The sequence below is a fragment of the Gossypium hirsutum genome, chromosome D03, assembly GCF_007990345.1.
Source record: "Gossypium hirsutum isolate 1008001.06 chromosome D03, Gossypium_hirsutum_v2.1, whole genome shotgun sequence".
Lineage (NCBI taxonomy): Eukaryota > Viridiplantae > Streptophyta > Magnoliopsida > Malvales > Malvaceae > Gossypium > Gossypium hirsutum.
The window spans coordinates 8,946,033-8,961,000 of NC_053439.1; the positions used below are offsets into that span (position 1 = coordinate 8,946,033).

A 14,968-nucleotide genomic window follows, 5' to 3' on the forward strand; every position below is an offset into this window, starting at 1 on the left:
TTACCTTTAAAATAAGAGGAAATTCATTGCTTCCTCTGCAATACAAATGGAAGATATTTGATGGATATTCAGTGAAGTGGCTTGACTAGGATATGGTTGGCCATGCAACACACAAATAGCTTAATATCCTATAGATGGTAATAAGCATCAGTTATACAATAGAAAATCAACAGGAAGGGATTATTATTTAATATCTGTAAATTTCTCAACCCTTGTTCCTTCCATGTCTATCTGCTAAATTTCTCAACCCTGATTTGTCAATAAATTTCTCAACCATACCAAAGTAGGAATCAACCCAAGAGCTTCTAGCTGATATAACAAGCACAGGCACCAAAATCCCAGCTGCAAACCCCACTCCTACACTTAAATAAAACCACTTATCAATGATTCCTTCATTACTTTTCCCACCTTCAACTCTCCCCCCACTGTCAACACCATCATTTTCACACTTAATGTTCAGTGGACCTCCACAAAGACCTGGATTTCCATCGAAAGATGATGCATCAAATGTTGTCAGCTGCCCGGAATAAGGTATGGCTCCTGAGAAATTATTGTTGGATAGGTTCAAGTAAGACAGAAAGGACAGTGAAGATAATCTTGAAGGGATTTCACCTGTGAGGTTATTTCTGGAGAGGTCAAGAGATGATAATTGATGTAAATTTGAGATATTTCCAGGAATGCCGCCAGTGATATGGTTTCTTGATAGATTCAAAACAAGCAAACCTGACAGTTTGGTTAATGATTCTGGAATATCCCCATTTAAGTTATTTCCAGAGAGATCAATGCTTGTGACTAGGGAAAGTGTCTTGTTGAACTTTAGACTTTGGTCTTTTAGAGTGATAATCAAGCTTTCTTCATAATATAGACCCCTGTACTTCCCATAGAGCAGGTACTGGATTATTTTTTGCTCATTTGCCATTGCTTTAAGATCACCCAGGCTTGCTGGTATGGTGCCTGTAAAGTTGTTTTCTGCCAGGTCCAGGATTTGCAGTGAACTCAAATTTGACAACTTGGAGGGGATTTCACCTGAAAATGCATTTGATCTTAAACTAATAATTCTGAGAGCTGGAAAGCCATCTCCTATCCACAAGGGCATGTTGCCTGACAAGCTGTTATTTCCAAGATCTAAGGTTTCCAAGCTTGACAAGTTCTTAAAAGAGGGAGGGATGCTTCCTTTGAGGTTGTTGTTGTTCAAGTGTAGTGACTGAAGTTGTAGTAACTGTCCCAAAGCATCAGGAATTACACCTGAGAGGTTGTTGTTCCCAAGGTCTAAAACCTTCAGGTAAGAACAATTCTCAATGCTTGATGGAATGCTTCCAGTTAATTTGTTCCTTGAAAGATCAATGGCTTGGAGAGATAACATCTCACCAATGGAGTTTGGGATTCCTCCTGTTAATTGGTTGTTTGAAAGGGAGAGAAATATCAAGTTTGGCATGGATTGACTCATATTTTGTGGGATAGAACCAGAGATTTGATTGTTAGAGAGATCAAGCAATTCAATCTCTACAACTGGAAGAGGAATGGGGCCTTCAAGAAGGTTTGAGCTGAAATCAACATCTGCAAAGGGAGCAACATTTAAAGGGTTTGGTAGTTGACCTTCTAACTCATTGAAGGAAACATTCAATAGTGATAGGTTGCCAGAAATATCCCAGAACCAGTCTGGAATGGAACCTGAAATGCTAGCATTTGAGAAATCTAGATATCGGACCTCCTTCTGATATCTAAGCCACTTTGGAAATGAAGGGCCTAAATAGCAAGAACCCATATCAAGATTCCGGACTTGGAATGGTGGGATCCAATTGGAACTGAGATTAACAATGAAAGAATTAGCAGACAGATGTAATATCTTCAGCTTACTTAGCTTTGCAAAATGAGCTTCAGATATAAAACCTGTCAAATGGTTTGATGAAACATCAAAGGTAGACAAACCAGATAGCTGTCCAAAAGAATCAGGAAGAGTCCCATTTAGTTCATTGCTTCCCAGGCCAACATTAGTGAGGTTTGACAGTTGGCCTAAAGAAGCAGGAATTGCACCTTCAATCAAATTGTAGTTGAGATTGAGTTCCAATAGATTTCGAAGTAGTCCCATCCATTCAGGCAGTGTGCCTACTAAACGGTTGTTGCTCAGTCTCAAATACATCAAACTAGGAAATGGCCTATTGGGAACACAATCCTGTGTTCCTTCAAGAAATTGAGGCAAACTACCAGTCAAATTATTGCTTGACAAATCAAATGATTTCAAACTACAAAGTTTACCGATGGAGCTTGGGATTCCACCCTTAACTTCATTATTTGACAGATCAAAAGTTGTGAGAGATGTCATGTTTCCAATGGAAGCAGGGAGCTTGCCATGAACTTTATTTGACGCTAAATTCAGAACTTGTATCTTCTTCCAACTTCTCCTCAATAGTTGATAGCAGCTGACAGATAGATTAGAGTTTCCAGCAAGATTCAGATATTGCAGATTTGGTACTTCACCAAGATCCAGTGGAATTCTTCCAGACAGATCATTATTGCTTAGATCAACATAAGTAAGGCTGCTAATATTTACTAGCCAGACAGGGAAACCAGGACCGAAAGAGTTGAAACTAAGGTCCAGAACAGAAAGGGAAGTTAAGTTAACAGAGTTGAGAGACAAAATGGAACCGGAGAGCTGACATCCTGAGAGGTGCAGCTCATTCAGAAATGAAAGCCTATTCATTGTCCCAAGAAATCCTGAATCTATCATGGAAAGGTCAACTTCATTCATGGCAAGATGTTTCAAAGAAACAAGACCAGCCACCCATTGAAGACTATCTGAGCTTAAGCTCGCAAATTCAGTAGAAACATCAAGAAATTGGAGGCTAGAAATGTTCACAAGACTTGCTGGAATTAGACCACTGAATCCAGCTTTTGATAGGTTCAGATACCTCAAATTCTTCAATGATCCCAGGAATTCAGGAATTGAGATGTCATTGAAGGTGTTCAAACTCAAATCCAAGTATTCCAAGGACTTGAGGTTTGGCAATGAAGGACTGATATCACCACTCAAGTTCCAAAAACCATACCCGCCGCTTGAAGATTCAGAAGTTATAGGATAAGGGTTGTGAAGATCAATCATGATGACAGTTGTAGTGCTATTGTTGCACCCAATTCCATGCCATTGACAACAGCCGCTTCCTTGCCATGAGGAGAGCCTGTTTTCAGGATCATTAAGGCCATTTTTGAAGTCAGAAAGTGTTTCAAGGTCTGATTTGGAGCAATTTCCCAAGTGGGAATCACCATTACAAACATATTCTCCTGTTATGACACATACAACAGCCAACAGAAGGCCAAGAACAGTGAATTTATACATTTTCAATCACAAGTCTCTAGCTGTAAACACAGTAAATATGAACCATCAACTCTTCTATATAAGGTCTGCACCTTTCTTGATATGCAAGTAAAATAAAAGATTTTCCATTCATCGAAATTTCCAGGAAAGAATAACTAGGAAACATGAAAACCCTTTTTAAATACAAAAGTCAAAGATCTATATCTATAGACTATATACTAAAAGATAGGATAACCATGTATATAAATAAAATAAAATATTGGATAGGAGAACTTTAAAAAACTCCGAAGAACGTTGAAAATTGAAGGCCGGCAGCCAGATGTAAAGCAATTAGTTCAGGTGTTACGAGAAGAAAGAACTTAAAAAAAGAAGAAGAAAATCTGATTTTGTAAAGGCACACAAAACGTTCTTAAAGAACAAAAATTGGATGTCAAGTTATTCCACGATCGGTTGCACGATCTGGGGATATTTGGGACAACGTTAAACTATTTTAAAAAATAAATAGGAGTAAACAAACTTTTTTAGTTAGTTATCATGCATGGTACGTTATTACCTTATGATACGTTATTAGTTTATTACCTTTTTTGAGTCGTTATTTTTCGTAAATATTATAAGGATAATTTAATGTGACAACAAAATTATTGTTTAATATATACTTGCAATCCACGGAAATTATTAGACTTTAATTAAAAAAATGGTTAATGTATAAATTTACCATTATTGTTTAGGTTAAATTTGAAATTATATCACTATATTTTATTTTGATTGATATTGAGGTAAAGATAAATTTACCACTACACTTTAATTTTATAGTGAATTTTACATTTTTACTTTTATTTGACTGAATTTTGTTACTAAAGTTAGTGTTTTGATAGAAATTTTGCTATCCAATGTTAATTTAAAATGGTTTGAAGACAAAATTCAATTAAAAATTATTTTCATATTTTATTTTCATAACAATTCTACCAAATCTTACTCAACAATGCAAAATCTATTCATGCCATATCAGTCTTTCTAATGTCGAATGAGTTCATTCTTTTTTTAGTTCATATCATTGGATCATATCAATATTGTATTTCTCATATATAACACTCTATACCCTGCCTAGACATTACAGTTGAATTATGAGGGTTACATAGTACATGAAAAAAGAAATTAAAAAATTGATATCTAATTTTGATGAAAACCAACTTTCAACGAAGAGAAAATCAATTTGAATAACTTTTTCGAAAAACATACTAATTTCTGAAAACACATCCTAAACAATTTTACTAAAACAAATCCAATTTACTCAAAACATTTGCGTGATAAAACACTTTAGTGATTTTCAACAAAATTTTGGCAGCCGAAAATATAGCCAAAAAAGCTATTTCAATAGCGGCGTAAAAAATGCCTATAAAAACTCAATTCATTATTTCAGGATAGGAATATAGAACCAAAGGAAAGAAGTCTTGTCTTGGGAATAAAAAAACAATTGTGAGTTTCCTTTTTTTTTTGACAAACAATATTTCTTTTTTTCTTCGTCCTTTGTTACATTGAAAAAAGAGATTAAAAAAATGATTCAACCTCAGACCCATTTGAATGTAGCAGATAACAGCGGGGCCCGAGAATTGATGTGTGACACATTATAACAATTTGGTCTTTATTACCTTTAGTTTTTAGCTAGCCACCTTGTTTTAAACATCGGTTAAAAACAAAAACTTTAACAAAACAATTACTGAAATAAATTCAAATGTCCTAAACAAAATTAAAATATCTTAGGTCCTTAAAAAAGTCCATAAATAAAGAAAAATACGTAACATACAAAACCCAAAAATTTCGAAACCCGAGCTCTGATGTCGCTGTCCAATCCTATGTTGGAGGATCACCTGAAATGAAACAAACAAAATGTGAACTTTAAGCCGAGTGTGTGATTTGGCCCACACTTTCAGTACAAATATATGTACATCAGAACGTGTCATAACATATTAGAATTCAAATCAGAGCATATCTTTTAATATTTCATATCGTATTAGATTCCATACTGATCATACCTTATCATATCATATCATATTAAATCATAACACATATCATATCATGTCCTAACCCCATTAGCTACACACCATCTCCAACCAACCAATCACACCATATAGGACTACAAGAGTCCATCCATCTAATCACACCAATGTGTGGCAATGTGCCACTCATTTATATGCAGCTGAGCTGCTAGACAAAATTTTGCGGTCTAATTGTCGTAATTGCAGTAAAAATTGTCATATAACACTTCATCCATCACATCATAACCCACCCCAAAACACAAGCATGTCGTAATCATATATCATACATACATATATCATAAATCGTATGACATGCATACACTTATATTTTTATACAAATCAGAGCATAACGTATGGTTTAATTATAACATATCCTACTCTACATACCTCCTAAGCTTACTCATGTATTTTTATGTACTAAAACTTACACTTTTCTGGCCCCAAATGATGCCCACGGACCCAGGTTTCGAGTCCCTCAAAAAGGCCCCTAATTGAGTCCAAGAATTGGCCAAAGAAGCCCACATGGCCTAAAAAGCTAGCCCGTGTGGTCCACACGGCCTACTTATACGGTCTGCAAAATCTCACACAGTCGTGTGCCCCACATGGCCTGCAAAAACACACACGACTATGTGGCACTAGGCAGTTTCGAAAACAACCCTTGTTTCACATTTTTCTTAAGTTTCAAGTGATAAATCAGGTTAGTTTCGCACACCTGATACTATTGGAACAAATACACCAATGCAACAAGGAAAAATCCTGAACATATCATACAAAATTAAGATTAAATTAATACCAACTACAAATCTGAAGCATAATTTTTGAAGTTTTGCATTTAAAAAATTTCCTAAAACAAACGACATTCAAGTATGTACCACGGAAAACAACAATCCTACAACACCTAGTTCGCTAGAAGAATGTCGTGAACCTCACATCCTTCACCTATCCAAAATGCGTACGATTAACATTGGAAAAAAATAAAAAAACACCCAAAATCTTCCAACATGTTCATAACATAAAATCTATTAAACTTATTGTCGAAAAACACACCTACTCACCTAAACCGAGTCGACAACACAACTCTTTCAAACACGTCACTGTAGCAACAAAAGAAATAACGCAACCCAAACTAAAGATAATGACAGATGAAATTGAAAAGCAAAAGAAAGGAGAAAAAAGAAACAAAAAGAACAAAGGGAAAAAGGTAACAAAAGAGAAAGAAACATGCGTTGAAAAGAAAGGGAATAAAAATAATAACACAAACAGAATAATGGACAGTAGTGGGGGAGTGGTTTTAGGAGAGAAAGTATTTAAAATAAAATAAAAGGAAAAAAAAGGAAAAGGTTATTATTCTAACTAACTAAAATCCCACCAATTTTAATACCCTATCTTTATCCAGCCACTAGAGTTTGAATCCCACCAACAAACTACTACCATGGGTGATACAACAGATAAAATAACAAAAGAAAAATTCCCATTAAGCATACAGGGACTCAAACACAGAACCTTAAACATATATACAAAGTGCCCAACCTCCAAACCAAACCATATCACTTGATAAGACTTTAACAATTTAAACATAAAAAATTGGAGCGTTACAATTCTCCCCTCCTTAAAGAAATTTCGGCCTAGAAATTTACTTGACTAAAAAAAATAAGGATATTGTTGACGCATCAATTCCTCAAGCTCCCAAGTGGCGTCATTGGAAACATGATTCCGCCACAACACCTTAACCAAAAGGATGGTCTTCCTCCTCAAGACCTTAACCTCACGATCTAGAATCTGTACCAATTCCACTTTAAAATATAAGTCTAGCCTTATTTCAATCTCCTCCACTGGAACCACATGCGAAGGATCAAATCGATAACGTCTCAACATAGACACATGAAAGATGTCATCGATGCGACCCAACTCCAAAGGTAACTCAAACTTATAAGCAACTGGCCAAACTCGTGTCAAAACCCGATACGGCTCAATGAATCTAGGGGTCAACTTTCCCTTATGACCAAACCTGAGGACTTTCTTCCAAGGAGACACCTTAAGGAAAACACGGTCCCCCACATCATATTCCATATCTCGTCTCTTAAGGTCCGCGTAAGACTTCTGTTTATCAGAAGTGGCCTTAAGTTGATCTTGAATCAAATGAACTTTATCTTCAATCTTAGCCACTAACTCAGGACCCAAAACTTTCCTCTCTCCTAACTCAGTCCAAAAAAGTAGAGTATGACATTTCTTGCCATATAAAGCCTCTTAAGGCGCCACCTGAATGCTAGACTGAAAGCTATTATCATAAGAAAATTCAGCTAGCGGTAGAAATTTCTCCCAAGTACCTTGAAAATCAATCACACAGCTCCGAAGCATATCCTCCAAAATCTGAACTACCCTCTCAAACTGACCATCAGTTTGAGGATAAAATGTCGTAGTAAAATCCAATTGAGTACCCAAAGTCTCATGTAACTTCTACAAAAAACGAGAAGTAAAATGAGGATCTCGGTCCGAAATAATAGATACTGAAACCCCATATGGTTTGACAATCTTGGAGACATAAAGCTTCTCCAACTTCTGCAAAGAGTAGTCGGTTCTAACCAGAATGAAGTGAGCAGACTTAGTTCATCGGTCCACAATAACCCAAACTAAATCCTTCTCAGTGGGTGTTAAAGGCAAACCACTAACGAAATCCATAATTACTAGTTCTCATTTCCATAATGAAATCTTAACAGGTTGAAGCAGTCTAGAAGGAAGTTGATGCTCAGCCATAACTTACTGGTACATCAAACAATGGGACACAAAATCGGTCACCTCATGTTTCAGCCTAGGCCACCAATACAAGTCATGGAGGTCATGATACATCTTATTACCACCGGGATGCATAGCATAAGAGCTACTATGTACTTCTCACAGAATAGACTGTCTCAGATATACATCTTAGGCACACAAATAAGACCTTAAAAATACAAAATACCATCATATTATACCCAAAATCCGTAGTATTACCCTCATTCATCTGCTGAACCCGACTAATCTAAGACTTATCCAAAATTTACTTACTCTTAATCTCATTCAACCAAGACGACTTAACTTGTAACTCGGCCAGAATCCCACCATCATAAAACAAACTTAGGCAAGTAAACATCGCCTTCAAAGTAGTCATAAATCTTTGACTAAGAGTATCATCCACCACATTGGCCTTACTAGGATAATATTCAATAAAATAATCATAGTCCTTAAGCAACTCGATCTAACGACGCTGCCTAAGATTCAACTCCTTTTGAGTGAGGAGGTACTTAAAACTTTGATGATCAGTGTAAATGATGCATCTCTCACCATATAAATAGTGCCTCTAAATCTAAAGTGTAAAAAAACTATAACAAGCTCGATGTCATGAGTCAGATAATTACCCTCATACTGCTTAAGTTGTCTAGACGCGTAAGCAATCACTTTACCTTCTTGCATCAGTACACAACCCAAACTAGTATGTAACACATTATATAAACAACAAACTCTTTCCAGGTTTAGGCTGAATCAAAACAAGTGTCTGAGTCAGAATCGATTTGAGCTTTTCAAAGCTCAATTGTTGCTCAACAACCCAAACAAATAGAACATTCTTACGTAGCAACTTAGTCAAAGGAGCTACTGTCAAAGAGAACCCCTCAACAAATCTTCGATAATATTCTGCCAAACCTAGGAAACTCTGAAGTTCAGTCACATTTCCAGGCTGATTCCAATCTAGAATAGCCTTTATCTTCTTAGGATCCACTCGGATACCCTCAGGACATGCCCTAAACATAACATCACCTAATTATAACTCACATTTACTCAACTTGGCATTCAATTCCTTTTCACGAAGAATCTGAAGAACTGTTCGAAAATGCCATCATGCTCGTCCTTAGTCTTAGAATATACCAAAATGTCGTCGATAAACACTACGATGAACTGGTCCAGATATGGCTGAAAAACCTAGTTCATGATATCCATGAACACCACCGGAGCATTAGTCAAAGTAAAGGGCATGACAATGAACTTATAATGACTGTAATGAGTCCAAAAGGTAGTCTTACGCGTATCGGCATCCCTAACCTTCAAATGATGATACCCAGAGTAAAGACCAATTTTTGAAAACATAGATGCCCCACGAAACTAATCAAATAGATCATAAATCCTCGGAAGTGGGTACTTATTCTTTATCGTCAATTTGTTCAACTGATGATAATCCATATACATCTTCATAAAACCATCATTTTTCTTAACAAAGAAAATCGGTGCTCTCTATGGAGACACACTAGGTCGAATGAATCCTCTGTCCAAAAGTTTTTGAAGTTGCTACTTAAGTTCCTTCACCTCCTTCGTGCCATTTGATATGGAGCGATGGACACCGAAGCTAGCTTTGACAATAACTCAATTCCAAAATCAATCTTCCTATCTAGAGGTAATCCCAACAACTCCTTAGGAAAGACGTTCGAAAAATCCTTAACAGTGCAAATATCTTCCACAGTCGAACCCACACTACTCGTATCATGCACATATACCAAATATGCATAACAACCTTTACGGATTAGCTTTTCAGCTACCAAAGTGGATATCACATTAGAGAGATAATCTCGATGCTCGCCAATCATCATAACCTCCACATCATCTCTAACCCTAAAGGTCACTCTCTTAGATTCATAATTCAATCCAACCCGATGCTCCACCAGCCAATCCATACCCAAAATCAAATCGAACTCCCCATACAGTAACTCTATCAAATCAGCCAGAAACACAAACCCCTGAACATCAAGCAGACTCCTCCTATACACTTTACTAACTCGTATAGATTGACCCAAATGACTAATCACAGAAAGTTCACAACTAGTGTCCTCGGCCAAAATCCTCAAATTTCCCACTACACTACTAGATATATAGGAGTGTGTAGAACTACAATCAATTAATGTAAAATAAGATAAATAATAAATAGTAAACGTACCGACAATCACATCAGCAGCATCTCTATCCTCATGACGCCTCGCTACGTAAACTAAGGCTAGCTGCTTGGCCTCAACCTGACCTGCACCTTTGCCTAGTGCTTTCTATCCGCGTCCACCATTGTTACCCCCTCATCTGACCATGGCCTCTAGCAGGCTACTGACTAACCCTCTAAAGCAGAATCTGACCCTAACCCAGAGCCCGCCCCGGCTCAACCATAAGGGGCACACTCTCTGACCTTATGCCTAGTTGACCCACACCTAAAGCAGGCCCCAGTCCTCCTCCAACATTCACCTGGGTGGTGTCTATTACAATACCCACAAATTGGAGCCTGTTTAACTTTAACAGCAGGCTTAACTCTAGAAATTGGCTTTGCCTGCAAAGGTTTTTCATACCTGGCCCGTTTCACAAGCTATTGAGAAAAACTAGAAGGACATGCATCCCTCTTTTTATTATTTTGATTCTTCTCTCTCTCTTATCGCGCTTAATGTGCTTAACCTCTTCTATAATTTTTGCCTTGTCAATCAAGATTGCAAAGACCTGTTCTCTTTAGGGAGCTATCAAAACCTTAATGTTATACCTCTAACCCTCCTCAAAATGGATACTCTTGTCGTAGCTAGTAGCCACCAAACCATGATCATACCTACTCAATCTGAAGTGCCCAACCTCATACTCGACCACTGATCTATCCCCCTGAGTTAACCCTAGAGACTTGCGTCGACGGGCCTCCACATTGCTTGCCACCACATACTTATTTTGGAAAGCACTCCAAAAATAATCCCATGTCAGCTGCTCAGGCTGAGTGCCCTCCTGTACACAGTCAACCACCACTGATATGCTTCGTCGTGAAGCAATGATACTGCACCCTTCAATTTCAACTCGGGGTGCAGTCTAAGTCATTCATTATTCTTTCTCTAGCCTCTAACCAATATTCAGCCACAGTTAGAGTGACTCTAGTGATGCCCCTAAATAATTAAACTCTATTGGACTGGAGTCATTTAGTTACTGACCCTTATCTCTTAGATCTAATATGGGTCCCAGCGACCCTCTCCAAAACCCTCAACATTGTCTGGGACAGTACGTTGTCCCTGACAGTCTAAGCCTCAGACTTAGTCCTAGCAATCAGAGTTCTTACAGTCTTACTCATATCTAATTGGGGTATACTTCCCATCGTAGAAGGCTCAACTTGAGCCCCCCGACGGTGACCACTACGCCCATGGGGACCACGTCCTCGAGATCCACGAGTGCTCATTATCTTATATATAATTTTTCAAAATTTTATGAACCAGTTTAAATTTTAAACCTTAATCATAAAGTTTTATCGGAATACTTATTTGTGTTTAGAGAGTGTTTTACTAAACTACAGTCTCTAAAGGTCATTTCTTACACTAAAGTATCACATGCAAGGTATCTTTAAAGCATAACTAAAGTTTAGAGTTCTTACTTGGATAGGTGTCGGAGTCTCGGTTTCACTTATCCAAAAATTCGAAGATCATTTCAGTAAAATTCTAGTTTAAAAAAAGTTTATTTCTTAAAATATTGTAGACCCAAAATACACAGCCCGAGTGTTACAACCTGACTCTGATACTACCAAATGTAACATCCTTACCTGGCCTAAACATTACAGTCGGATTATGGAGATTACATCGCACGTGAAAAAAATTGATATCCAATTCTGATGAAAACCAACTTTCAACGAAGAGAAAATCAATTTGAATAACTTTTTGAAAAACATATTAATTTTTGAAAACACATCTTCAACAATTTTACTAAAAAAAATCCAATTTACACAAAACGTTTGCGTGATAAATCACTTTAGCGATTTTCGACAAAATTTTGGCAGCAGACACATTATAACAATTTAGTCTTTATTACCTTTAGTTTATAGTTAATCGTCTTGTTTTAAACTCTGGTTAAAAACCAAAACTTTATCAAAAGAATTACCGAAATAAATTTAAATGTCCCAAACAAAATTAAAATGTCTTAAGTCCTTTAAAAAATTCCATAAATAGAGAAAAGTATGTAACATACAAAACCCAAAAAGTCTGAAACCCAAGCACTAATGTCGCAATCCAATCCTATGTTGGAGGATTACCTGAAATGAAAGAAACAAGATCTGAGCTTTAAGCCAAGTGTGTGATTTGGCCCACACTTTCAGTACAAATATATATATTCATCAAAATGTGTCATAACATATTAGAATCCAAATTAGAGCATATCTTTTAATATTTCATATTGTATCAGATGCCATACAATCATATCTTATCATATCTTACGTATCATAACACATCATATCAAATCGAATCATAACACAGTATGTCATATCATGTCCTACCCCCATCCGCTACACACTATCTCTGACCAGACAATCACACCATATAAGGCTACTAGAGTCCATCCATCCAATCACACCAATATATGATAGTGTGTTACTTATATATATATTTAGTTGAGCTACCAAACAAAAATTTGCGATCTAGCCACTTTAATTGCAGCAAAAATTGTCATATAACATGTAACAACCCATTTTTCAGTGGTGTCAGAAATAGTGATTTTGGGGCCACAAATCTGATGAGTGAGTTTGTAAATATTATTATTTAACATTTACGAGTCAAATATAGTAATATTAAATTTTTATTTGATAATTTATGTTATTTGAATGAATAACTAGGTTCAAGTGGTAAATCCTTAAAGTCAAGTGATTTTAGAAAATGAGGTATCAGGACCTCGTTTCTATAAACTGAGCCTATAAATATTTAATAGTGTTATTAGGGTTATATTAAAATTTGGTTAAGAAATTTTAACAATTAAATAGCTAATTAATTCAAAATGACTAAATTATAAAAGCTACAAAAGTTGATCTCTATTAGTGAAATGGGTCAAATGGCTATGAAAAGATGAATTAATGGACTTATATGGTAAATATATCATGCATATTGATAGCGGACAATTATGGACATGTTTTGTTAATTTTAAATTAAAATCATAAAGGTAAAAAGGTAATTTGATAATTAAAATAAAACATAAACAAAAGATGAGTGGTTATCATCTTCTTTCACATTTTTAGACAATCGATTCTTCCATGGATGGCTAATCTTGGGTTTGATTAAGCTTTGTTTCACCATTCATGATCAATAAACAACTCGAACGAACGTAAATCGTGGAAAATTCAAAGTTGTGGAATAGTGGTCGATTCGTGCTAGAAGTCATTTATGAGTTCAGGTAAGTTTGTAACTTGGTTAATACAATCAATTACTATTTCGATAAATTATTATCTATTTCCCTAGATATGTGAATCAAATTTTTTGGCTTGAAGGAAACAAATAAGACCATAGTTGAAAGATACTATGGCACTATATCGAAACTAAATAAGACTATAGTTGAGAGACACTATGGCATCATACCGAAAACGAATAAGACCATAGTTGAAAGATGCTATGACATCATGAATTAAACGAATAAGACAATGGTTGAAAGACACTATGGAAATATGATGTAAAAATGTATAAGACCATGGTTGAAAGACACTATGACATTAAGACGAGAATGAATAAGACCATGGTTGAAAGACACTATGGCATCCTTCAATCATTTGGTATTTAGGTAACATGTTTCAGGTGAGTTATGTATCATAAGTTTGAATGTGAGATGAATGTTTTGACTAGTTTAGGTTGTAATGAATATTTATGCCTTGGTGTGATTATATGCTACATATGTCTATAAATATGTTAACTAATATGGTGTTTAGTGAATTAAATAGATATAGGAGTATTTTTCGAGTAGTCAATGTTATTCTTTATGGTTCAACGGGTAATTAAAATTTGAATGGAAAGAAAATACATTTACATAAAGAGCTATACTAATGAATGTGTGACATGGAAAGTTGTTATGTAAAACCTAAAGAAAATGTAAGAACATGGTATATGAATGAATGATGTTTGATGAATTTGAAATATTGATATGTCTTATGCCATGCTTTGGTTGCTTTATAAGTGCAATGTCTCACTAACTAACTTTGTGAGTAGTTGTGTATAGGAAAGGACATATGGCCTATAATAAAAAGGAATCTATTTTTATTGTTTGATTTAATACATATGGTAAGTTAAGTTCCTAAGTACGAACTTACTAAGCACTAATTGCTTACGTAGTTGTTTCCTCTGTTTTGTATATTATCGGAAAGCTCAATTGGTTACAATCTCATCGGAGCGTTGTCAAACTATCCATTCGTCATATTGGTAGTTTTGGTTAATGGTTATAAATGGCATGTGATAGGGTTAAAAGATTATTCAAGTGAATTTGCTTGTTTTGAGTTGTGCCAAGCTTGGTGTGGTTAATGATGTTAAATAATGGCATGTTAATAATAGGTGCAAATATGAATGGATGAACCCTTATGCATATTATATAGATAGTAGATATTACATGGTATGATGGCATGTTTTGGGAATGGTTATTTTGGCATGGTTGGAATAGGTTCTAATTAGGACTTTGAGATGTTGAATGGGACTAAGTTTGAAGTGTGAAATGTGGTACCTTTGAAAGGCATATTGATTAGACATAGGATGGATTAATTCTTGACATGTTTTAGGTGATTTTGAATGTGATTTAAGTATGTGAAAGTAGCTATTGATGATATGGCTTGATTGTTAAGAAATGATATTTG

The 14,968-nt window shown here is 35.8% G+C and overlaps 2 protein-coding genes across 2 annotated transcripts; both read right to left on the reverse strand.

Moving 5' to 3' along the window:
- Positions 1 to 205: 205 nt before the first annotated feature.
- LOC107950538 (receptor-like protein EIX2) lies at positions 206 to 3,334 on the reverse strand. The gene has a single exon (XM_016885406.2). It carries the CDS (start codon positions 3,332 to 3,334, stop codon positions 206 to 208), a length of 3,129 nt encoding a protein of 1,042 aa, XP_016740895.1.
- Positions 3,335 to 6,990: 3,656 nt separating this feature from the next.
- On the reverse strand, positions 6,991 to 11,560 carry LOC107950020 (uncharacterized). Its single transcript, XM_016884769.1, has 10 exons — positions 11,444 to 11,560; positions 10,975 to 11,118; positions 10,547 to 10,684; positions 10,310 to 10,412; positions 9,685 to 10,228; positions 8,848 to 9,125; positions 8,146 to 8,237; positions 7,858 to 7,908; positions 7,677 to 7,806; positions 6,991 to 7,544 (listed from the first exon to the last, which is right to left on the reverse strand). Exons 1-10 carry the CDS (start codon positions 11,558 to 11,560, stop codon positions 6,991 to 6,993), a joined length of 2,151 nt encoding a protein of 716 aa, XP_016740258.1.
- Between the last annotated feature and the right edge of the window lie 3,408 nt (positions 11,561 to 14,968).

What these genes read in the sequence shown, in the direction of transcription:
- LOC107950020 (XM_016884769.1), bottom strand. Translation starts at nt 11,560, where the DNA reads ATGAGCACTCGTGGATCTCGAGGACGTGGTCCCCATGGGCGTAGTGGT. An exon ending in TATCAAATGGCACGAAGGAG is followed by an intron (nt 9,126 to 9,684) that starts GTGAAGGAACTT and finishes TGTTATGTTTAG; the next exon opens with GGCATGTCCTGAGGGTATCC. An exon ending in CTGTGTGATTGATTTTCAAG is followed by an intron (nt 7,545 to 7,676) that starts GTACTTGGGAGA and finishes GGACTGAGTTAG; the next exon opens with GAGAGAGGAAAGTTTTGGGT.
- LOC107950538 (XM_016885406.2), bottom strand. Translation starts at nt 3,334, where the DNA reads ATGTATAAATTCACTGTTCTTGGCCTTCTGTTGGCTGTTGTATGTGTC.